The 24,042-nt window shown below is 38.7% G+C and overlaps 1 protein-coding gene across 2 annotated transcripts in view; it reads left to right on the forward strand.

The window, feature by feature from the left end:
* The first annotated feature begins 1,338 nt into the window (after nucleotides 1–1,338).
* Nucleotides 1,339–24,042, forward strand: part of LOC114244699 (uncharacterized) — a 41,790-nt gene continuing 19,086 nt past the window's right edge. Inside the window, exons 1-2 of one of the 2 annotated variants that reach the window (XM_089731692.1) lie at nucleotides 1,339–1,906; nucleotides 8,208–8,455. In XM_089731692.1, the coding sequence (XP_089587818.1) occupies nucleotides 1,669–1,906; nucleotides 8,208–8,455 (486 nt within the window). In that variant the 5' untranslated portion in view covers nucleotides 1,339–1,668. The remainder of the gene's footprint in view (nucleotides 1,907–8,207; nucleotides 8,456–24,042) is intronic. The other variant, XM_028176585.2, reaches the window with a different exon arrangement.

Consider the following 24,042-nt stretch of genomic DNA (forward strand, 5'->3'; position numbering starts at 1 on the left):
TCCTAAAATGTCTCTTATAAATCCTTATAGAATAACCTCATATTCGTAAAAAACAGGTATGCCTACGAATTGTGTATGTTTTTTGGTAGGATTTGTTCAATGACGACGTCTGTATTAGTTCGTGTGAGGGCTTTGTTCATTGTTAGACGATTGTTGAAAGCTTTAAAAGGGCAAACGCGTCGCTTAATGCCGCGGGCGCAAGATTTGACAAAACAAGCCGTAGTTCAATTTGTTCGCTGTTAGCTAAGATCTCGTTAATCCTCCCTGTATCATGTGACTATCACAAAGAGCTATGTATATATCGCGAAGTGATACTGAAATCTCTAGGTACATGTACAAACTTTAGCTCCTTTGAAAAAGGTCGTATAGGCGAGTTTTTTTCACATCGACATAATATTGTTTTGAATACTTTACGTGTTTTACGAATGGAGTTTAACATTTTTTTTATTACAAAGAAACTATGACGGGAAAACCGACCAAGGTAGTAAGACTAACTTGAATAACTATCATACCACTATAGCTTGATACCAAATTAGCTATTAAAAAAAGTAAAATTTATATCGTATATACATTATAACATGCTGATTTATAAAAAAAACATACATTTAAACGATTAGAGTAGTTGATAAATATATGTATGTAATTAAATGGATGCTTTTCGTTGGTTAATACGCTAAAGATAAAGTGTTAATTAAAATTCTAAATGTATTTACACCTTTTTTTAAATTCGAACTTTTGATTCAATCAATCAATTCAATTCAATCAAATTTATGGATTTAGTAGGTCACAATTTGATACACACAGTAGTTATCTATATCAAATTGGATCGTGTTTTCCGGAAAGCGTAAAAAGTCTAAACCTAAAATGTATAGTATTCGTGTATTTGAGTCTAGCTTTTAGGCAAGTTCTATAGCCCAAATACTTTCATGGATTTTTTACATTTTTTAGTCATTAGATTCGTCCTAAATGGTTTGATTTTCTAGGACTAACGAAGGGTGGATATGTTTTTTAATACTACGCCTAACATTTTGTTACAGATTATAAAAAAAAGTACATTTAACGTACACAGTCTGATTGTTTTCTGTCTTGTTTGATGTTTAATTAATTAATTAGAGTGTAATGTTTAATAGAGTTAAACAGTATCCACTTAATATGTAATAATTTGCAGTGTTCAATTAGGCGTCAGCGCACATAACATGAGTCGGTTTAAATATAGCAGATTACTGACAGAGGGGGGATACAGAGATTACTATTATATTATGAACCGATCGGGAGCGTCACATTGTCACATCCATTAAGCTCTACGAGAGGCGGAGCGTTAGGGCCACGCCCCATCACACGCCCTCCGACACCCCACACACGCGACGCGGCCGCCGCCAACACCACTACTCACTAAAACGATTTGCTCGCAATCGCATCTTGTATCTTGTTATCTCTTAATATCTCATAGCTCTGAGTTTTGACTCATTTTTACAGGCTAAAAAAATAATTGCCAAATAAACATTCAAGTTTTTTGTTAAAGTAGTGTGCGTAAAGACATAGTGAATCTTGATGATGAATAGAAAAGAGAATATGTGATAATGTGTGTTTGGTGTTTGATATCGCGGTGAGGGCTGCCAAGCGGTCAGAGTGGCGACATCGCGGGGCGCCCAGGGAAGCGACAGCGGCATGGGCGGCGCGGGCGGCGGGTGGTCGCGCGAGGCCCCCGCGCTGCTCAGCACGGCGCTGCTGCTGGGCGGTGCGATGCCAGAGCGCCCACCGGCTCCACTCTTCACCATTGATAGCATACTGGCACCACGTCCACAGCCAACTATCCCACCTTTACAACTGCATCATTTGGCACATTCGCCTTTTCACAGAGCACATGATTTCTTTGGTACGTCCGCCAAACTGTTAGCGCTAACGGGTGAGCTTTTTAGAATTGATATAGATTATTTATCCTAAAATTTAAAACTTAAAGTAATTTAAAGATTGCTGCCTTCGAATGCATACACACTTACAGCGCATCTAATGATGATACGGCTATACATAATAGGCTACGTATTTCAGCAGGCACCCGAAAGTCGCATAAAATATTTTATACATTTTACATATCTTTAAGAAAATATGTACTAGGTACATGTAGTGTGATATTTACTTAAAGATACTCAAGAAGATTTATAAATCTAACGAAAATTATAAATATAGTAAGAGAAGATTTCAGTTGCTTAAATAAGTGTAGTTCGTCATGAAATTTACGTTAATTAGGTAGATGCAGTACCCCTAAATACTCAAATATGTTAAAATTAACTAATAATAATTTAGTTATCGTTGAGTGTCATTTTCATGAAAATATTTTTTATTATTTTATTTTTTTTATTGCTTAGATGGGTGGACGTGCTCACAGCCCACCTGATGTTAAGTGGTTACTGGAGCCCATAGACATCTACAACGTAAATGCGCCACCCACCTTGAGATAGAAGTTGTAAGGTCTCAGTATAGTTACAACGGCTGCCCCACCCTTCAAACCGAAACGCATTACTGCTTCACGGCAGAAATAGGCAGGGCGGTGGTACCTACCCGCGCGGACTCACAACAGGTCCTACCACCAGTAAACTGAGATAGTAATCAATTCAATTTGATCAACTTTATACATTTTGAGGATATTAACTTCTATAAATTTATAGTCATTCTCATATGGAAATATTGCATGCGATAATTCTGTTAGTAGAAAATTTGATTAATTTGACATAGTAATACGGAAATCTTCAAAAAGCCCACAAAGCCGATACTAGTTTGACAACGACGTTTGACATAGTATCTAAAACTAGTAGGTATATAGCTGACTCGCCAGTCCTTGTCCTGTCAATTTATATTCAACTAATATTCAACTGAACCGAACTGTCACTTTGACACTTTGCCTTTAACCCTTGATGTATTAATATCAACAAGTAACAATTTAACAAAGATGTTAACATATTGAATTTCTCACACAAAGTCTCGCCTTTCCCACCGATTGGATTTTATTTTGGATTATATATTGAATTTGGATTTTACAAAAAAATAATTTCGAACGAAGTTGTCCTAACAATTACGATTGCAGCGAAAAGTAATTCATCAAAATCGGTTGACACGTTTATTTAATTAAAATTTAATTTATCTACCTTGATTTTATAATTTAAAAAAAGTAATGTCGAATTGTATGTTTTTTTTTATAGCATATATGGTTGGACGAGCTCACAGCCCACCTGGTGTTAAGTGGTTACTGGAGCCCATAGACATCCACAACGTAAATGCGCCACACACCTTGAGAGGGTTCTAAGGTCTCAAAATAGTTACAACGGCTGCCCCACCCTTCAAACCGAAACGCATTACTGCTTCACGGCAAAAATAGGCAGGGCGGTGGTACCTACCCGTGCGGACTCACAAGAGGTCCTACCACCAGTAATGTGGTAGGTACAGTTCTTTGATAATTGACGCGTGCGATCTATGCGTATTACCTACACTGCCACGTTTGGTGAAGCTTGCATAGCCCTACGAAGCTACAAGCAGTAGACAGTCAAAACAGAAGCGTATAATGATGCGTTATAATTAGTATATAATTCATTAGACGGAACAATCAGCAAATATATAAATATATTACAATTGTAGGTAACGATTTGATGGATAGCTTTTATTATTATTTATTGTGAAGAAAGTGAAATCACTTTCATCAAATCAAGTCTTAAGTTGCCCCCGTCCCGTTGCAGTTTTTTTGGGCTCTGGTACCTTTTCTATTCTAATGCGAAGAATAAACGAGTTCACGGTCCAAAAGGTGTTAGGTAGTACCGGAGCCCATAGGCATCGTGAATGTCGCCATCCAGTTTTATACATAAGTTTAAGTCTCCGTTTTTGTTTAACGACTGTATTATCCTTCAAACAATAACGTTTTTTTATGATTTATTGCTTAGATGAGTTGCCGAGCTCACAGCCCACCTGGTGTTATGTGGTTACTGGAGCCCATAGTCTACAACGTAAATGCGCCACCCACCTTGAGATATAAGTTCTAAGGTCTCAAGTATAGTTATAACGGTTGTCCCACCCTTCAAACCGAAACGCATTACTGTTTCACGGCTATTACTGCTCCGCATCAGAAATAGGCAGAATTATCATTCCGTCTACGACGTAGTACGACGTACGTAATACGTAATACGTACGTCGTTATACGTTATTATCTACGTCCTACCGTATAATTACCTACAAAAATCTACTTTACGCCCTGAGACCGAGCTGTACTTGTTTACAGCAATGAATATATTTTTCAATGCGATTATACATGAACATACGTCCAAAACTCACGAACGTGAACGCACGTAGGTACATATTATGTGAACTGATTGAGTCATTTAACACATCTACGAGTGAAAGCCTTTTTAGTTTAAGCTAAATTTTTTGCAACTTTATAGGAAAGTCATTACGCACCTTTAGAATTATAGAGACCCATTTCGAAATTTTTGGACTTCGACTTTAATTCTAAAATTGACCTTGAACGACTCTTTTTAACGACTCTTCATAATCAAACGACCAAAAGTAGCTTATGAAGGGACAAACTTATGCATCGGTCTCTTTCACTCCGTCCTCTTCCTCTACATCATTTCGGGTTGAAAACTTTATTCGATGTTTTCCAAAAAACGTATTTTTTGGGTTAGGTCTCTATAACTCTAAAGGTGCGATTTACAGTTTAAAATTTGGAAAAAATAATATGACAAAAAAGGTTCTTCATCTATTTTAATTTGGTAAACATAATTGAAGCTCAATTAAAAACATCGAATTGTTGATACTAATACCAAATAAAACAGACTTTTAATTATAAAGATAATTGTCTCGCGTATTAACTGAAATGACGCTTAAACCAAATAGCCTTTCACCCCTCGATATATATATTTTTCAAATGTATGATCTTTTACTTTATTTTCCTATCCATTCAAAATGTGTCTTATGCCAATTCAGATAAGTCACACCAGGTGTTCTGTGTTTTCGGACGAGTAGGTAAGGTTTCATCTTAAAATAGGGTTTGATCCATTTGACGAAAAGATATTGTATTTGGTGTCCCGCTTTTAAATTACCCTGAAGCCCTGTATTTAACTCATACCTTGTGGATTTTTTCAAATAAGCCGCAGGGCTATTGGTCCCCTTGCACCCACAGCATCTTCATCTCGCTGTGGGGAAAAACCTCGGAATAATTACCCTGATTATACTTTCCCAAAAGTATAACAATTTTATTATTTATTTCATAAATAGACCTGGGAGGCTGAATTTTGAGTTACTTACGCATTTTTGTTTACCTGTGGTACTCTTAACAATACGTACATAACTAGGGAATGATTAGGGAATTGTAAATGAGGGAATGTGTGATTTAATTCTGTGGAATATTCATGATCATAGTTTGTGCCTAAAAGAGCCTTTTCCGAAAATAGCAGTATTCTCGACACCTAGAGTCGATCCTAATATTTTTCCATTATCCATCTGTAGTATCCTTCCTTAGTTATTTAACCTTTCCACTAATTCCTATACTGAATCAGTCTTATAGATGGTGTAATGTCTGGCCAGTCATAAAATTTAGGACTAGATCAAACTTCAACAAAAGTACATACTATCTAAGAAGAAAATTTTTATAAGTGATAAGTCATAGCTTCACAGAGACAATATTCCTTAAAGTCTAAAGAAACTTAAAACAAAACTAAAAAAAACGAAGAAACAATGTCCGAAAAAGAAATATAATCTTTTACCATAATTTTAAAGCAGAAATGAAAAATAAATTTATTTCAATAAATTTATTTCAATAGTAAGTCCAGTTGTATCTGATTGAAGTGATCTCTATTCACATCGATGAGCAGATTTGACCGCGGTCCACCGGCTGTTGGCGGGAGAAAAGCGGCAACCAGTAATTAAAAAAAAAAAAGGTTTTTAATCTTCCTGAGTTTAGCATCAAAAGAGAACTTAAACTGCCTACAAAGACAGACATTGTGTAAAAGGCGACAATTCCTATACTCCTTTTTTAAATTAGTCTTATCTTATATATAAATAGTCGAAATTAGTCCGTCCGACGTTTATGTTTTAAAAAACACTTAAGAAATACTTTAATTAAATAATAAAACACTAGATGAACACCGAGTTTTGCTCGTTTTTTTTTATAACACCATCTTGTTGTGTCTTTAAAGCGGTCAGTTAAGGAAAATAGTATTATTATTCGCCAATAGATTTCGGGAAGAGTCATCAAGTTGATTATCGATAAAGTTGATTATTGAAAACACGAATAAAACAACATTTTCTGAAAATAAATCGTAGCTAGATCGATTTATCGCCGAAATCCCCTGTATACTAAATTTTATAAAAATCGTTGGAGCCGTTTCCGAGATTCAGATTATATATATATACAAGAATTGCTCGTTTAAAGGTATAAGGTAACCAAAGTACTATTATAGCATAGTCTTTTCCCGTGGATTTCGTATTAGGCAATTAAGAAAGTAACCGGCGAGTGAGTAAATCGCTCTCTTGCTTGAGTGTAATACCATCATAATAATATTATGATCGTCAAAAGACATTTACTCGCACCCTAAAATGTGTAAACAAAACATTCTTTTTTATCAAAATAATTGTCAAATTTAGACTATAATCGCTGTATAAACAGAGCTAGACTTAGAAGTTGAAATATATTTAAACAATCTCTTTTTAATTTTTTTTTAATTAAATGTGGCCAGCTATTGAAATAAAAATCCTAAACGTGACTAAGTTACAAACATGTGTCGGTTCAAATTCAAAATCGATAGGGCTTAGTGGCGCGGCGGTCGCACGAGTGCAGAGTGCGCGTTGAAAGCCGTTGGTAGCGCCTTAGCATCGCGCCTCGGGCTTTAAAAGCTTTTATATTCCTTGAAGAAATAATATTACGTAATACCTCTCCGGTTTGCTCGTAAACTGTATGCAAAAATATTCGATTTTTATTTGTAGCGTTAATATTTTGAATGGTTCGGTTGTGGAGAGCGCCGAGGGAGCTCATGGGGTTTTAAGCTCGGATATTCACGCGCCGGCTGTTTCTACTGTTATTAATACTGATACATTTTGACAGATTTAACTAAGGAGCCATATAAAAATATACTATTCGGGATATTTTAAAAACGAAGGTTCTATAATTTCTTCGATCTTTATCATACGATTTTCTTGCATATTCTCTTGTTTTTGCTATCTTATTTGGAGGAAACATTTTTGTTCCTTTACGCTTAAATGTTATTTTAGAACCTAATTATCGATTGAACTCATTACCTAGTAAAACACTTTTAGTAAGATGGTCTTTTATTTACAATATATCTATATACATCTAAAGCGACATCTTGATGTGATCGCCTAATGATCAATTAATATTTTGTGATAATATTTAATGTAAACAATTGTATTGGTCATCATATTTCTTATAACTGTTGATTCTATATTTCATACTTTTTCAGCGTTATGAAACTAATAAATTACTACGCTAGTGACAGTTGATACCTTTTCGTGAGTCGTAGAAATGAATACACATATTGTCTTTTCGATAAAACCGACAGTATTTGTAGTCTCGGACGACTAAAGATAAAAATAGTTTAATAATAATGTATATATCGCACTTATTTATCTTACCTACTCTTTTCGTACAGTGAATCTTGCCATACGATCTATAATTTAAAAAAATATTTAGGTAAATTTAAGCTTCTTTGGACATGAAAGGACACTAATAAACTAACGGGGTTTTGAGTTATGGCAGTTTGTTTGAGTTTGTGTGTTCATCTTCGCGATAAGCTTATGTGAACAATGCCTAAAATACAGTAGGTACTAAAGGACTGGTGCTAAAAGTCAGCAACTTAAAGTACGTATTTTTCAACAATTTTAACTGTACTAATTAAACAGAATTAATATTAAAAAATGAAAATTTTAAGTTATCATTTATTGTACATCATTAATTTGTGTACCTAGAAATAAACTAAAACAACCTTTATGATTATGAAACACCTCGTTTTAGGACACTCGTCCATTAAAATCATAGGAGACATCGGTTTAGAAAATATCATATTGTTTTTGGCTTGTGTATTTAGGTAAAAAAAAAAGTTTTGAATTTTATTGAAAATATACTTTCATGATAAATTTACATAACATTATATTACAGCGGCAATTAAATCTCAATTAAAATCGTAAAATTTTGCTTATAATCTTCTTAGGAGTGAGTGGAGTCGGCAACGGTGTCTCCGGCGCTGGTAGCTACGGTAGCTTGTATGGGGGGTATGCTGCAGCCGCGCTAGCAGGTCTGGCCGGCCCTCCGCCAAAACGCAAGCGTCGTCACCGAACGATATTCACAGAAGAGCAACTCGAGCAATTGGAGAGTACGTTTGACAAGACACATTATCCGGACGTCGTCCTACGAGAGCAGCTCGCCCTCAGAGTCGATCTGAAAGAGGAAAGAGTCGAGGTAAGCCTAGTTCGATCATTTCTATTAATAACGTGGTGAAGATTTTCAGTCAAAAATATTAAAGAAATCCTTGAAAATAGTGCTCCTTCAATATCTAAATTGTAATGGAATATTCTTTCCGAAGAATATTAATGCGCTACTTTCACCCAAACTGTGGTTATATATTCTAATTACTCATTAAAAAAAGAAAACCCTCATAAAACAAATACATATTAGTAGTATCCTTTTCCCTCAACCAATTTTAATATAGCACAACAACTAACCTGTAAGCTATCTAAGATTTTAATGCGTAATATTTCACTTCAGCTTACGGGCTTGAACATAGATATCATTTTTCAATTTAATATTATTGTATTTTTTAAATGTTTTTGCTTACTTGTCATCTTATTTATCATAAATTAAAAAAGTTATATGAATGATCGGATCTAACTTCTCTATCCACTTCCTGATAGATTTTTGGGGCAAAATAGGTAAAATATGATATCAATTATATAATGATGATTTTAATTCATGATTTCAAAATATGTATTAATTTTTTTGTTTCGGGCACCTATACAAAAAGATACATGATGTTTTCGTATTTATAATAAAATCGATTGAAACCCTGTCACGTTTTCGTCTTATCGCAATGAAATTTGTTCATTCAAAATATTATTTCAAAAGAATCAAAGATAAAGAGGAAATCCACTTATTGGTAATGCCTTCGTAAACTGAATTTTCATTTATTGTTGTGTAGGGCTTCTTGACTGATGTGAAAAAATATGAAATTGTTAGGTAAGGTAGGTTGCCGTTAAATAAAATTACGAAGGAGGATTTTGTTTGTTACGCCTCTTTGTTATTATTTTTTACATTCAGGCTTACATTCATACATACAGGCTATCATATTACAAAACGTATTGATTGAACTAAAATATTTTATTTAATAATAGGATATTCGAAAATGTGCGTTTACCTAATATCAGAGTAGGTTTCGCTTTGATTATGTTTGTCTAAAATGAATCTTCTAAATTGTGATATCACAAAAATTTCTACATACGAATTTTGTTATCGAGCTCTCCCGGTTTTGGTAAGGATATAAAAAAAACATCATGCATTTATTATGAATAGCTTCGAATTCTGTAAACATCACATAATGAGGGCTGTGTATCTTATATGTAGTATGATCATTAGCAACGTCAAGTACGAACTATATTTTTCAAACAGTTACGTTTACCTCTTGGAAATCGTATCTGTTTCCGTCCCATTAAAATATTGAGATTAATAGGGCGTAACGTTTAGAAGTCGTTGCTGTTCAATAGGTAAACATTGCTGACGCGACATTTTTTGTAACCCATGTGGGTGGCCGAACGGGGCCACGCGTGTGTTGATTGGCTTGTGTTTACTTAGACAGAAAAAAAATAAAGAAAAAGAATGTGGTCCTTTTATTAAACATGAATAGTTTCAGATAAATATTAGATTAATTATAATTTAAAGGCGAAAAATATAGAGCACGCGCTGCTCTTATCTACTGCTTTCATTGCTAGGATTTATTTATACTGTGAGAAAGGATGGGTACAACTGATTTGCCAATTTGTGCAGCGAAACAGTCACGCGTTCCGGTCTGTTGTACAGTCACTACTACGAGTCTAATAGAATTGAGATATTGATCTATTAAAGTCGTAAGCAGCGTATTTATTACGGACGTTTTAATTTTTTTTTATAGATATCTATTTGCAGACGACCACACGACTCACATTTTGCAACAAAAGTTTGTGTTTTAACAAGACTATTTTTGTCGATTGAGATAAATTAAAAGATGATTTCATATCAGACGTCGCCCGCGGTTTCAGTCGGGGTAAATTTGTAATTTCAAAAGAATAAGATATGTTCTACTTTTCCGGGATAAAAAATTGCTTGCTTGTAGGGTGTTGTGGTGACTCTGTGACTTTAAAACTACCAGTCTGTTTGTCTGTGAACTTGCGAAACAGCAAACACGCTGCCTGATTGAATATGGCAGATTTACCCGGCGTTGCATGAGTCCATACATTTACCATGATTAAAATATCCTTTGTTAGGTCAGTAATAAAGGATTCATGAAATTTAATTCAAATCCGTTTAGTCACATCTGCATGTTTGAGTAACAATAACAATTAGATGAACATACAAGTAATTGGTAAATAAATTAAATAAAAAAATGTGCGAACATTTATAATTTTATATAATTTATTGTAGTAAATACTTTTTTGTATTGCCCTTGTAGGGCAAGTGAGCATACGACCTACCTGATGGTGAGTGATTACCGTCGCCCATGGACTTCAGCAAAAAGCCGCTGCCTACCGCTTAATAATCTCCACAAGCCTCGTTTGAAGAAGAACATGTCATTGCGCTCGGGAAACACCGTGGAAGGGAGCTCATTCCGAAACCGGATGGTACGTTGCAAAAAATATCTCTGGAAACGCACTGTGGATGACCGCAGTGGCTCCAGGTAGTATGGATGAACTCTACTCCGGTAGCAGGCGGTGCGATGGTAAAAACGAGATGATAATATCAAAAAGAGTTAGATGTTTGTTAAAGAGTTATTGTTATAGCATTTTTAAATGCAAGTCCATGATAATACCTTAAGAAATCATGCCTGTGAAGTTTGGAAAGGATTGTTTAAGATTTACTAAATTCAAGGACAAGATTGTGTGAGTGCTCTCAATAGATTTTGGGATGTCGAAAGTGAGTCGGGATATGTTTGTGGGCTACTGGTGTTGGAAGTGAAGTGTGTGCTGACCACTCGAGTGCGCGCCACCCGCACCGCGTACCAGCCGAAGACCACTGGTTGGTGTAACGATTGTTTGCATGCGTACTTATAAAAATGCCGGACTGCGCAAATTTGACCTAGAAGCTTACGTTTACTAGCGACTAATTGTAATGTTTTAAATTTTAAGATAACATTTTAGACAAACCGAGTCTACACGATCAAAAATATTTTTTAGAAGTTAAAAAAACAAATTTATTGTTTAAAAAAAATTATTTCATTCATCGTAAAATATACGTGGTGTCCTAAATGTCAATAATTGTAAACATTATATTGACAGATATTGGTAAAAGTAAAGTCATTATGAAATATCTCTAGAAGCACCTCACGCTTTATTATGTAAGTAAGTATTTTAAATCATTATTGATTTTTTATTTTTAGTCTTTAACGATGATAATTTCATAGTAGGAAGACATTTGGTGTGTCATAAGTGAAAACAGATTATTAGGTCGTTCTGAGATTTATTTCGTAATTTAATCATTTTATCTAATGCAATTGCTGTTAATTGAGTTACTACCGGAGTTTTGAAAAATGACTATCATATGACCTTAGAACTCAGGCAGCGGCTTGGCTCTGCCCTTGGCATTGCTGAAGTTCATGGGCGACGGTAACCACTCACCATCAGGTGGGTCGTATGCTCGTCTGCCTACAAAGGCAGTAAAAAAAAAAAAACTAATATCTCAAGGTGCGTGGCGCATTTACGTTGTAGATGTCTGTGGGCTCCGGTAACCACTTAACACCAGGTGGGCTGTGAGCTCGTCCACCCATCTAAACAATAAAAAAAATTGTGGTACCTACCCGTCGTGCGGACTCACAAGAGGTCCTACCACCAGTATTGTATTACAGTGATTGTATTACATCGTCCTTGATAAGTGTGCGAAGTTTTAATTCAATACGACGCTTTAAAGTTGGTGAAAATCACGATCAAAGATTCCGTTACATAGATACATTCATATGTAGATACATATGTGTACCATGCTAAAAAAGCTTGTTAACGAATATTGTACTTGCCAGAAAGAAAACGTGATCGTTTAGATTATTCCAACTGAAAATATAATTTAGAAGTTTCGCAATCTAACTGTAAACAGTTTAACATAATAAAAATCGTCAACTAAATATTTTATAGTATTATAATTATATAAGTATTATAATAAATTAATAACGACCACTTTAGTGCTTCTCGGGCAATGTTATTTCAATGTCTTCAAATTAATTTAGCGGACAAATTAATCCCTGACCCTTGAAGCCAGATCATCTAACTGATAAGTTGAAAGATAAAAGTAATAAATCTAATTTAACGAATTTATATGGCTTGAAGATGTCGAGCATTGGTCGTTATACAAAATTTGCTTTACAGTAAACTTTTTATTAAGGAATCCATAGGAAATCGGAACGGGCGGGTGGGTAGAGTTTACGACCGAGTAGAGTTTTGCCTCAAGTCAAATAAAAAGGGACGCCCGACGGTTGAGACGGGCGCCGCGAAAATTAATCTGAGTTAATTAAATTTGATTTATTTATGCTGGCTAGAGCCGAGAGCGGAGGGTACCGTAAAAGCACAACAATACGGCTAATGAGGGTCACTTTTACGGCTTTTTCCGGATAATAGAAGTTTTTCTGATTTGCGTAACTTACAGTTTAAAAAGTTTGCAAGACGTTTATCATTGTTTATAGAAGTTAACTTTTGTTATTCTAAGTAGCTTTATACTTTTAGTAGGTAATTAGAAATTCAGTGAAAGAGTGAATTATAATATATTTCAGGCACAAAAATATACCTACTACTTATCAATCGATTATTGAGTTAAATAATTATAATATTTTAGCTCTTTATCTTTTCTGTTACTGAAGAGCAATCACTGACTCATAGTTAATTATTGTTTTATTACGTCTACAAACTTGCAGCTTATTATTAATATAATATGTAGTGGCGGGTCCTTAAAAATCACAACGTGAATGCCAACACCCACCTTTTTTTGACATGAGGTTGTAGTCTCAATTGAATTTTATAGCGACTGCACGCGGAACGCCTAACTGGTATGCGACAGAAATAGGCAGGATGGTGGTGCCTTCCCGTACGAGACAACAGGCCATACTACTCCTTGCGAAAATTTGACAAAATCGCATTCTGTGTGCTTAGTACGAGTTTTCTACCGTTCTCGATAGTGTAAAAGTAAGCTCATATTTGTATGGAATGGGATTGTTTGCTTACGTTTGCCGTTAGGGGGGTTGTTCCAACTGCATACAAAATTGGCTTAACTTTTACGCTATCGAGAACGTTAAAAAACTCGCACTAAGCACACTGCTTAAAATAATTGGCGGATTGTTCGCCGTTAACGAACCAAATGTTCGTAATTCAAAAATGAGCGAGTACGTTCTCGCACACGCTTGTTACCACGTATTCGTGTAGGCTTGGTACCACGTACCTACTCGTACGTACGTGGAATGTGTGTTTTTTCCAAGGCAATTCACTCGGTTTCGTTGCGACCCCTGCTATTTGCGCAGCGGCAATTGGAAAATGCATTATTAAAACGCTTTTGTTTTTGGTATCACAACACTGTGAAACCGAAAAGGCGCTTTTACCATTGTTTCGTAAATTTTGTTAATATACATTATTTCGTATTTAGATTACAGCCACTTGCAAATGTAACGGGAAGTTATTTGAAATGTACGAACGATCCTGCTTAGGTCTTTTAGATATGTCTGAATTATTATTAAATATCGCTTGGTGCTTACGAACTTAAGACTTAAATTTACTCAACGGTTTAGTATTTAGTATCCAAATTAGCATAGCGTTGGGTGGAATAGGTAGGCTCTTATGACAATTTAATTTTCATAATTTTATACATTCATTATTATTCTCTTCATACGGTAATGGTTAAATACCAGACGTTGATGAAGGAAAAACGATTTCCGACACGTGTTTATGGCCGAAAGAAAACCAAAGGAACGTACACACTCCGTATTTAAGACCGAAAAGAAAACGTGTCAGAGTTGGTATTTTAAAAAAAAAACTTTTTTTCTCTACCTAATCGTTGGTTTTGCAATGGTATTCCAACTAAAACGTACAGCTATCGAGGTAATAATGTAAGAACATGTTTTTTAAGAAAAAAACCTGTGTTTCAAGACTTCATTGATTAGTACATCCACGGTATGGCATATCACCAGAAAAAAACGGCAACGAAAATAAACAATATCTTTTAGAATATCAAGGTGATAAAAATGGGAATAGATAAATAATCTTGCTTTAATGATAAATATGAATAAAAACATCATTAACAAAACTTTCTTTTGTAATTTGCTTGATGCGAACAATTGCGTGTATTTTAGAATCACATTTCCATTATGTGAACAATTGTAAGTATTTTAGGATCATATTCTATTTGTGGAGATTTGAAAGTATTTTACAAATAGGTTGACGCCGATTTTCTACACAAATTTTATGTTTAGTCTTTAGTTTTTTCCATTATCAATATTTTATTCTAATTATCAACTGACGAGTACACGACCCATCTGATGGTGGTGAGTTTTTAAAATATATGATAATTACTATGAATTAGTTTGGACTGACAGAGGAGTCCACGGCTTACGTGATACGCGGTCGAGCAGTTACCGGAGCCTGCAGTCCATATAATGAATATCGCAACGTGAAAGCCACTGCCCATCGTCAAACACAAGATTGAAGTCTCCAATTGCATTGTTATACCCACTCAAGGGCGGATCCAGCTTTGGTGCCAGGAGGGGGTCACATAGTCATAGTCAAGTCAAGAACTTATAATTTATTTTTGATAACAATAGATACAAGTACAAAGTAGGTATTTTACGAGGGCTGCACTAAAAGTATCGGGAATGGAATATTTCCACTGTTCCTGTCATATTAAAATCTTTTTAATTGAAAACTCCTTGGTTTTAAAAATCGAATACCATTTATTTATTTTAAAAAATATTCTCGGTCTTGTCACGAGGTTTTGTCAAACTTGTTTAGTCGTTGAGAAAATGGAATTGACCCGAGAAAATTCAAGAGCGATGATTTATTATGACTTTCGAAGTGGTTTAACACAAAAACAGTGTGTTGACCGGATGATTTCTGCATTTGGTGATGAAGTCCCATCCAAAACCACAATTTATCGCTGGTTTTCTGAGTTTCAACGTGGACGTGTCAAGCTCAGTGATGATCTCCGTCAAGGTCGTCCAAAAACTGCAGTCACCCAAGAAAACGTTGATGGTGTGCGTAAGCTGATTGAGGAAAATCGACATGTGACATACCGCGAAATTCAGGCAACTTTAGACATTGGCATGAGTCAAATACAAATAATCTTGCATGAACAATTATGTGTAAAAAAGTGGTTTTCCCGATCGCATTCGCTCTGTGAAGAGCAAAAAGCGGCTCGCGTTACTTGGTGCGTCAGAACTATCGAAAGATTCCACGCAGGATCCTCAAATGCTGTATACAACATTGTATCAGGTGACGAATCCTGGATATACACGTACGAACCCGAAACAAAAAACCAGTCACGAGCTTGGTGTTCGAAAATGAGTTAAAGCCAACAAAAATTGTTCATTCACGGAGTGTTGCAAAAAAATGGTGGCCACGTTTATCTCCAAAACCGGCCATGTTACGAATATTCCTCTTGAGGGACAAAGAACGGTTAATGCAGAATGGTATGCTAGCATTTGTTTGCCACAGGTCGTTTCTGAGCTCCGTAAAGAGAACTGCAACCGCCGCATCATCCTCCATCACGACAATGCGAGTTCTCACACCGCGCACAGAACAAAAGAGTTTTTAGAGCAAGAAAACATAGAATTATTAGACCATCCGCCGTACAGCCCCGACCTAAGCCCTAATGATTTCTATACTTTCCCTAAAATAAACAATAAATTGCGTGGACAGACATTTTCATCACCTGAAGAAGCTGTGGACGCCTACACTGCCCACCTGGTGTTAAGTTGTTACTGGAACCCATAGGCATCTACAACGTAAATGCGCCACCCACCTTGAAATATAAGTTCTCAGGTCTCAGTATAGTTACAAGGGCTGCCCCACCCTTCAAACCGAAACGCAGTACTGCTTCACGGCGGAAATAGGCAGGGCGGTGGTACCTACCCGTGCGGACTCATAAGAGATCCTACCACCAATAATTACGCAAATTATAATTTTGCGGGTTTGATTTTTATTACATGATGTTATTCCTTCACCGTGGAAGTCAATCGCGAACATTTTTGTTAAGTACGTATTTCATTAGAAAAATTGGTACTCGACTGCGGGATTTGAACACCGGTGCATCGCTAGATACGAATGCACCGGTCGTCTTATCATTTAAGCCACGACGACGACGAAAAACAAGACGACGGGATCATAATTCCTCAGAGCACTCCCTATGGAGCAGTACAAAATACGCACAGATCTAAAGTCGCTCCGTGGGGACAGTAGGCTAAGAGTTAAATAAGTATTAATACTTACTAGAGATCCAGCAGTAGTCGAAATTCGACTATAACTAATTGGAATTGTAAGTTAGTACACTATTATGATTGTATTTTATACTTCTATAATCACAAATTTCGCCAAGACTACACTATAAAAAATATTTAATCTCAATTTGACAACAGACGTCAAGAACAAAAGTTTGACAATAAATAGTATGCATGCGTGTGTGCGTCAAATACATGGTGTGTAGTGTGTGTAATGTTTTCTTTATCGATTTAATGTATCTTTTATGCATTATTTTAAAAAAATATTAGCATTGTGCACTTCTTCTCTATATTCTCTATAGGTGTGGAAAGTTTCATACACCTCCGTCCGCGCAATTTTCGTAAAAAGGGATATAAAGTTTTTGCTTCACGTATTAATATATAGATAATATTTTTTTTATTCTTGATTGAGCTTATAGAACAACAACAAACAAGATATACCAAAGCCAAATGATTTACATCTACATTAGTTAGTGAGAATACGTTATTATTAATAATGACTTCATTCAGACAGCTAACTGAAACAATACATATGGAAAATATGATATACAATGATTACTACTAAGGTTTTGTACTTATACCTATTACAAAACACTTTATTGTACTTGGATACATACGAAATACTTGCAACATTATAGCATAATACTTAATATATAGACAATGAATAGGTACATACACTTACAGTAATGTTTAATTAAATAGACAAGATACTAATAGGTAGGGCGTATTGTGATCCCGTACAGATACTCGTAGATACCAACCACCACTCTGTCCGTTTCTGTCGCAAAGCAGAAATGGTTTTCAGTTTCAAGGGCGGGATAAGCTTATATTAGTAATTATACAATTGACACTAAGACTTCATGTCTCAAAGTGACTGACGGCATTCACGTAGTGATATCTACATATGGGTATGTTCCGATAACCACTTAAAACCAAGTAGGCCGTGAACTCGTTCACTGTCTAAGCAATAAATAAATGTTAAACTTTCTTATAATTACATAATATGTTTCGACCGACTTTTTGTATTACAAGAAAGATTACTCGCGATATATTACTTCATTTTTGTCAAAATACCTACTTCCAAGAAAATAACTTCATCTTTAGGAATTACTCTTTCTTTTCCAACACTCATTAAAAGCATAATTTTGTACTTTTTGTTTGTATGTATTCTTCGTCTGTTGTGGTTACTTTATTTAAATATTCAGTTGAAAGAAAAACAAACAAGCATTAAATATTTAAAATGAATTACGAGAGACTCAGCGAAAAGATAAGACAGGCGACGAAGCAATCTTTCATTGTATTCTGAGAGTTTCAACTCTTTACACAATTGAATAATTAAAGAGAGTTGTAATCTAGACTTGTCCCGGGAAGCGCGCCGCCTCGGGCGAACCGTCTCCATGTCAATGTTGATCTTAACCCCACTACGTCTGATTAAACCTTTTTTTTTTTTTTTTTTTATGATTGAAAGTTTACTGGTGGCCCGAAGGCCTTTCCAGTTTCACCAGGACAGGTGGGCGAGCAAAGGCTCAGCCAAGAGGGGTGGGATTTGCTAACAACTGCCCGAGCGCCTCCGAAGGAGACCTAACAACTCAAGAGCAATTGTTTCGCGAATGAATCTACTACCGGATCGGAATCGCGACCCGCTGAGAAGATCCGGCGAGAAACTCAGCGGGCTGATGCATGGGTTAGGTTGCACGTCGACCTCTTTGTCGAGTTCGACGAGTACGGTTACCGGGGTCCCTAAGCCTGCCCCTAGTATTAGAGCTGAAGGCATCTAATGCAAAGGTTATTGGATCTGATGGATCCGTAAGGACGTGTCTAGGGCGTCGACGGTGACTGGCTCCTGCATGATCAGGATTCGGGGAGTAGTCAGCGGCGGCAACGATAAGGCGATTATCATGACGCATAGCCTTATCGAAGTATCGTTCCGACGCTGACTTCATGTATTTCCGAATTGATTCGAGGCCCAGGTCGTCGTGTAGGTCAACGTTCCTCACGAACCACGGAGCCCCGACAGCTAACCTGCAAAAGCGGGATTGTAGGGATTGGAGGGTGTCTATGTGTGTGCGGGCCGCGTGAGCGAACACCACACTCGCGTAAGTCATGACGGGCCTTATGCAAGTTTTGTAAAGTGTCACCTTGTTCCGAAGGGACATTTTACTCTGCTTACAGATCATGGGGTAGAGTCTACCGAGAATAAACGCGGCACGGTCACGGATTGATTTTATATGCGGGCGGAATGTCATCGATGCATCCAGGGTAACGCCCAGGTACTTGACCTTCCTGGCCCAGGGTATGGGTTGTCTAAAGAGAGTAATCGGGGGTGTGAGATTCCTCCTCCTAATCCGGGAGGAAATCCGTGTGGAGCTTCCCCTCTGAAATAGCACCGCAGTACTTTTCGCTGGGTTGATGTCTATGCGCCATTTTCGGAACCACTGTCCTAGGGCTAGGGCTGCGCTCTGAAGCTTCTTCGCGATTAGGGACTTATTTCTACTAGAATAGTAAACAGTCGTGTCGTCGGCGAATAAAGCTAAATGGGTCGGCGGCGACCGGGGAATATCGTTGACGAATAAGCTAAATAGGAGGGGTGAGAGGACAGAGCCTTGCGGGACTCCAGCTGTGAGAGGTCGTGGGGAGGAGCGGGTTCCCTCGACTCGATATCGAAAAGAGCGGTTCGACAAGAAGTCCCGTATGATGAGCACGAGACTATCCGGCACGCCCATGTTGAATAGTTTGAAAATCAAACCATTGTGCCAGACTTTGTCGAACGCTTTTGCGACGTCGAAGAAGAGAGCTCCCGTGTATAACGGTTTTGGTCGATTAAGCCCCACAAGAATGTGCTCCGTGAGGCGGTGCACCTGTTGAACGCATGAGTGATTTGTACGGAATCCGAATTGTTCATCGATAAGAATGCCCTTGGATGAGACGAAGTCTCTGAGGCGTTTGTAGAGCAGACGCTCATACAGTTTGCCTAGACACATGAGGAGGCTAATCGGGCGGTAGCTCGTCGGATGATTTTTTGGTTTACCGGGTTTATGTATGCCGATAACGTCCGCTTCTTTCCACACCGCGGGAAAGATACAGTTCGCCATAGCGGCATTGAAAATAGATGCCAACATCACGATGAGTTGGACGGGTAGAAGTTTAATAACGCGGTTGGATATACCGTCGGAACCGGGAGCCTTGCGAGGACGTAGGTCTTTGATCAAGTCTTTAACTTCCATCGGGGTGACGGGTGGTAACGCATCAGAGGGTGGCAAGGAGGCTCTGCGTTCTACCTCACTGTCTACTAATTCTACATGAACAGGGTCCACGGATTGAGTGCTGGGCGTGCACTGGGCTTGCAATGTATCGGCCAGCAGCTCTGCTTTTTCGTCATCATCGAACGCCGCGAGTCGGCCTGAGGGGCCTACGAGGGGGGGCATAGTTACTACCGTATCCGATTTGAGAGTACGAGCTAAGCGGTAGTAAGACCTTTGAGAGGGTGCGAGTCCTTCTAAGAAATCAGACCATCTGGCATCTCGGACTTCGGTGATGCGAGACTTTACGTCGCGTTGTAGGGCACGCATTCGAATACGATTTTCCGCGGTAGGATACCTATCGTACGCACGGATCGAGGCGTTCTTAGCTCTAAGGAGTTCCCTAATATCGTCGGGCAATTTGAAGCGGTGAAGGAAGTCCTCCGCTACAACTTGCTTCGATGACCTATCTAATGTCGAGGTGATGTGTGATGTTACGATGTCTATGGCTTCAGCGGTATCCTGAGGAGACGGGATAGAGTCCGGACTAAACGGAAGCGATGGTGGATCAGATTCAGCCAGGCTGATGCCCAGCGTGTGCCAATCCACCACAGTCCTCGTGACGGGAACGGAATCGGGAGCGCGACCGAGCTTCATAACGACGGGACGGTGGTCTGAATCTAACTCTGAAACTACTTCGATCGAGTGTAAGCGCAGAGTTACGTTTTTTAATAACGCTATGTCGAGTATATCCGGGCGATGCGCGATATTTAGCGGGTAGTGAGTCGGGGTTAGCGGAGCGACGATATCGAAGGCGAGATCATCGACTAACGCGTCAAGCCGCCTGCCATTCGGGGTTGTGGTGTGTGAGTTCCACCTGATGTGTTTACAATTTAGGTCGCCCGCCAGAATGACAGAGCTCCCCATACCGAGCAGCGCCTCGATATCACTGCTTAGAACGATCTTATCCGGTGGAAGATAAACGGACGCGATAACGATCGGCGCGTGTCCCGTCAGTGAGATTCGGCACACTGATGCTTCGATATTAGCGAGCGCGGGAGGATCGAGCGGGACGCAATGCAGGGCTCTTCTATAGTAAATGACGGTACCACCACCACGGGCAGAGAGCCTGTCGTTCCTGACCATGTTATAGTTCGCGATTTTAGGGTCACGGCGCGCGGGCTTAAGTAGGGTCTCCTGCACTAAAAAGATATCAATTTGGTGGTCACGCAAAAAGTCAGAAACCTGATCACGTTGATTTGCGAGACCGTAAGCGTTAAAAAATCCTATCGTTACGGATAGGGGCTTTATTCTACTTATATACGCCATTGATTACCGGCGGAGTGAGGGGAGGACGTACGTATTTAATGACGCGTATACGTCGGCGTATTCCTGCACAACGGCGATAAAGTGTTGTGCAGTGGAGGCAGCGCGAATGGCGTCGCCCAAAGCGTTAACGCGCTCAAAGTTGATCGACTGAAAGAAGTCGATCGCTAAAGCGAGATTGTCGGACGCGGTCGGAGGGCAAGTCGCGGGAGAGGGACGAGTCGCGGGGGCGGGACGAATCGCGGAGGAGGGAGTTGTAGCCGTGTTCGTGTACGGCAGCGGTTTTGCCCAGGCCGAGACACTGGGCACCGCCGCCGGAACGAACGCTGGCTTAGCCTGCGACGCAGAGGGTGCCGAGGCTTTGATGTCTGGGCCGGAAGCTCGGAGGCGGTTTTGGCGGGCGACGCGGCGATTTATTTTAGGGGCTCGGGGGCAACCACGGTAATTCGCGGGGTGACCCTGTGTTCGACACAGGACGCAGCTAGGCGGTTCCGTCGCGGTTTTTTGGTCGCGAGCGCAGAGGGCCGTGGCGTGATCGCCCAAACACTTAACACATCGGGGGCGCGCGTGACAGTTACGGGAAGAGTGCCCGTACAATTGACAGTTATGGCACTGGCTAGGAGTGCCTTTTTTATGGGGGGCTTCGACAGCGATACCAGAGAGCCTACAGACGGTCTGTGTGTTAAAGATTTTCTTACCCTCGGGGGTAGGCTGGAGAGCGACTAGAACCATATTATATGGCTCCCTACCGCGACCGGTGTGCATACGGTGCACAGAATTCACTGGTAGGCCTTGTTCTAACAGGTCGGCTTTTACGAGCTCTACATCTAACTCTTTAGGGATTCCGCGTATTACAACGCGGAGTTCGCGCTCCTCCTGGAGCGTATACGTATGGAAACTTATACGCTCCTTACGGAGGTAAGAAGAGAGGGCCCTATGGTCGTCGGGTGTTTGAACCTTAATTTGAATGCCGTTCGCGAGGTTACGGGCATTCGTGAAATTTATATTTTTGGCCTTAAGGGCCAGGCAAACTCGATCCCAAGCTGCCTTCTCCTGAAGGATAACCGGGGGAGGGGTCTGGGTTTTATTTTGTGCCACCGGACGCGGCGACGGAGTGGCACGGGCTGGGGGCGCAACGGGAGTCTGAGGGCGGGGGCGCGACGCTTTCACGGCTTTGCTAATTTTAGCGGCCGCGGGAGCTCGAGACTCCGCGGCACGCTTCTTACCCTTCTGTACCAGGGTGAATCCATCCGTCGATGAGGCGGGGGCTGATTAAACCTGCGATAGCTTACGCGTATACGAGGCTTTCTGTTTTCTAAATTTTAACTTCAGTTCAATTGTAATATTATTTGAAAATTGTGTTTCATAAAATCCTTTAATCACGTAGTTGATTTCTTTTTAAATATTATTGCTAATTATTAACGATGTGTAGCAAAATAATTGGATAAGTACTTATTTTCATAATAACTACAATTTCTTTAAATTTTAAATTGGGAAAAGTTGTTATAGAAGTTAATTGAGTTGTGTTAAACTTTGTATAAGACATTAGAAAAAATATGCCAGCAAGAGTCTATTGCTGTTTTGATTGATTACCGTTTAAAAAAAAATAAAATAACGGAAAAACGGGATGTTGTACACTGATTTTACTGGTGGTAGGACCTCTTGTGAGTCCGCGCGGGTAGGTACCACCATCCTGCCTATTTCAACCGTGAAGCAGTAATGCGTTTCGGTTTGGGGCAGCCGTTGTAACTATACTTGAGATCTTAGAACTTATATTTCAAGGTGGGTGGCGCATTTACGTCGTAGATGTCTATGGGCCCCAGTAACCACTTAACACCAGATGGGCTGTGAGCTCGTACACCCACCTAAGCAATAAAAATAAAAATTGTAGCTTAATATTCTAAATACTTAAATACTTAATAAAATAAAATACAATCTTTAATTTAGAACAAGCTTTTCGACTAAGCACTTCATAAAATTACTTCGGCTCATTTCATGATAACAACTCGATTTGTAGTGTAACTTTAAAAATCAACTGAGGAGTAGGTATTTTATTGTCACTTCCGGCGAAGATTATTATCCAATGAGATTCTGTATCTAAACTTAAATCTCTTTTTTTCCGTTTCAGCAATTGTTAAGCTTAATCTCATTTTGTTTATACTATTCTTTAAGTCATACATCAGGTCTTATTTTTACGTAAATGCAGATCTTATTGACTCGGTTGTTCTAGTCGTAGAAGTATATGAAGTATATTTGTAAAGAATTATGAAACGAAATATAATAAATAAATAAATAAATATTTACTAACAACCAAGCCACGTTAACTGGTCCCGTGATAAGTTCGTAAAGAACTTGTGTTACAGGTACCAGATAACGGAAATAAATGTAAGATTTTTATTATACACATACATATATTTAATATACATCCATAACCCTGGAAAAGACATTTATATTTATCATACAAATAATACTTCCCTTGGCGGGATTCGAACCCGCGACCCCCTTATGTAGTGACCATGTCACTTACCACTACACCAGACGGCCGTTTATATATAGATGTAGATAGCTTGGAATGTCTGGTCCCTGGAAAAGTAGAAGGAAAACATCCTAGAGGCCGGAGCCACTTGGTCCGACCAGATCTCCGAGCAACCCAACGGACCACTTAGCGCTGTACTACACCAGACAACTGACCGGAACCGATGGAGGCAGGTAGTCAACAAGCTGAAACGGAGTCACAATCCTTAGTATTGAGGGAGCTATGGAGAAAAAGAATGAAA

The sequence above is a fragment of the Bombyx mandarina genome, chromosome 12 (genome assembly GCF_030267445.1).
Source record: "Bombyx mandarina strain Sakado chromosome 12, ASM3026744v2".
Classification (NCBI taxonomy): domain Eukaryota; kingdom Metazoa; phylum Arthropoda; class Insecta; order Lepidoptera; family Bombycidae; genus Bombyx; species Bombyx mandarina.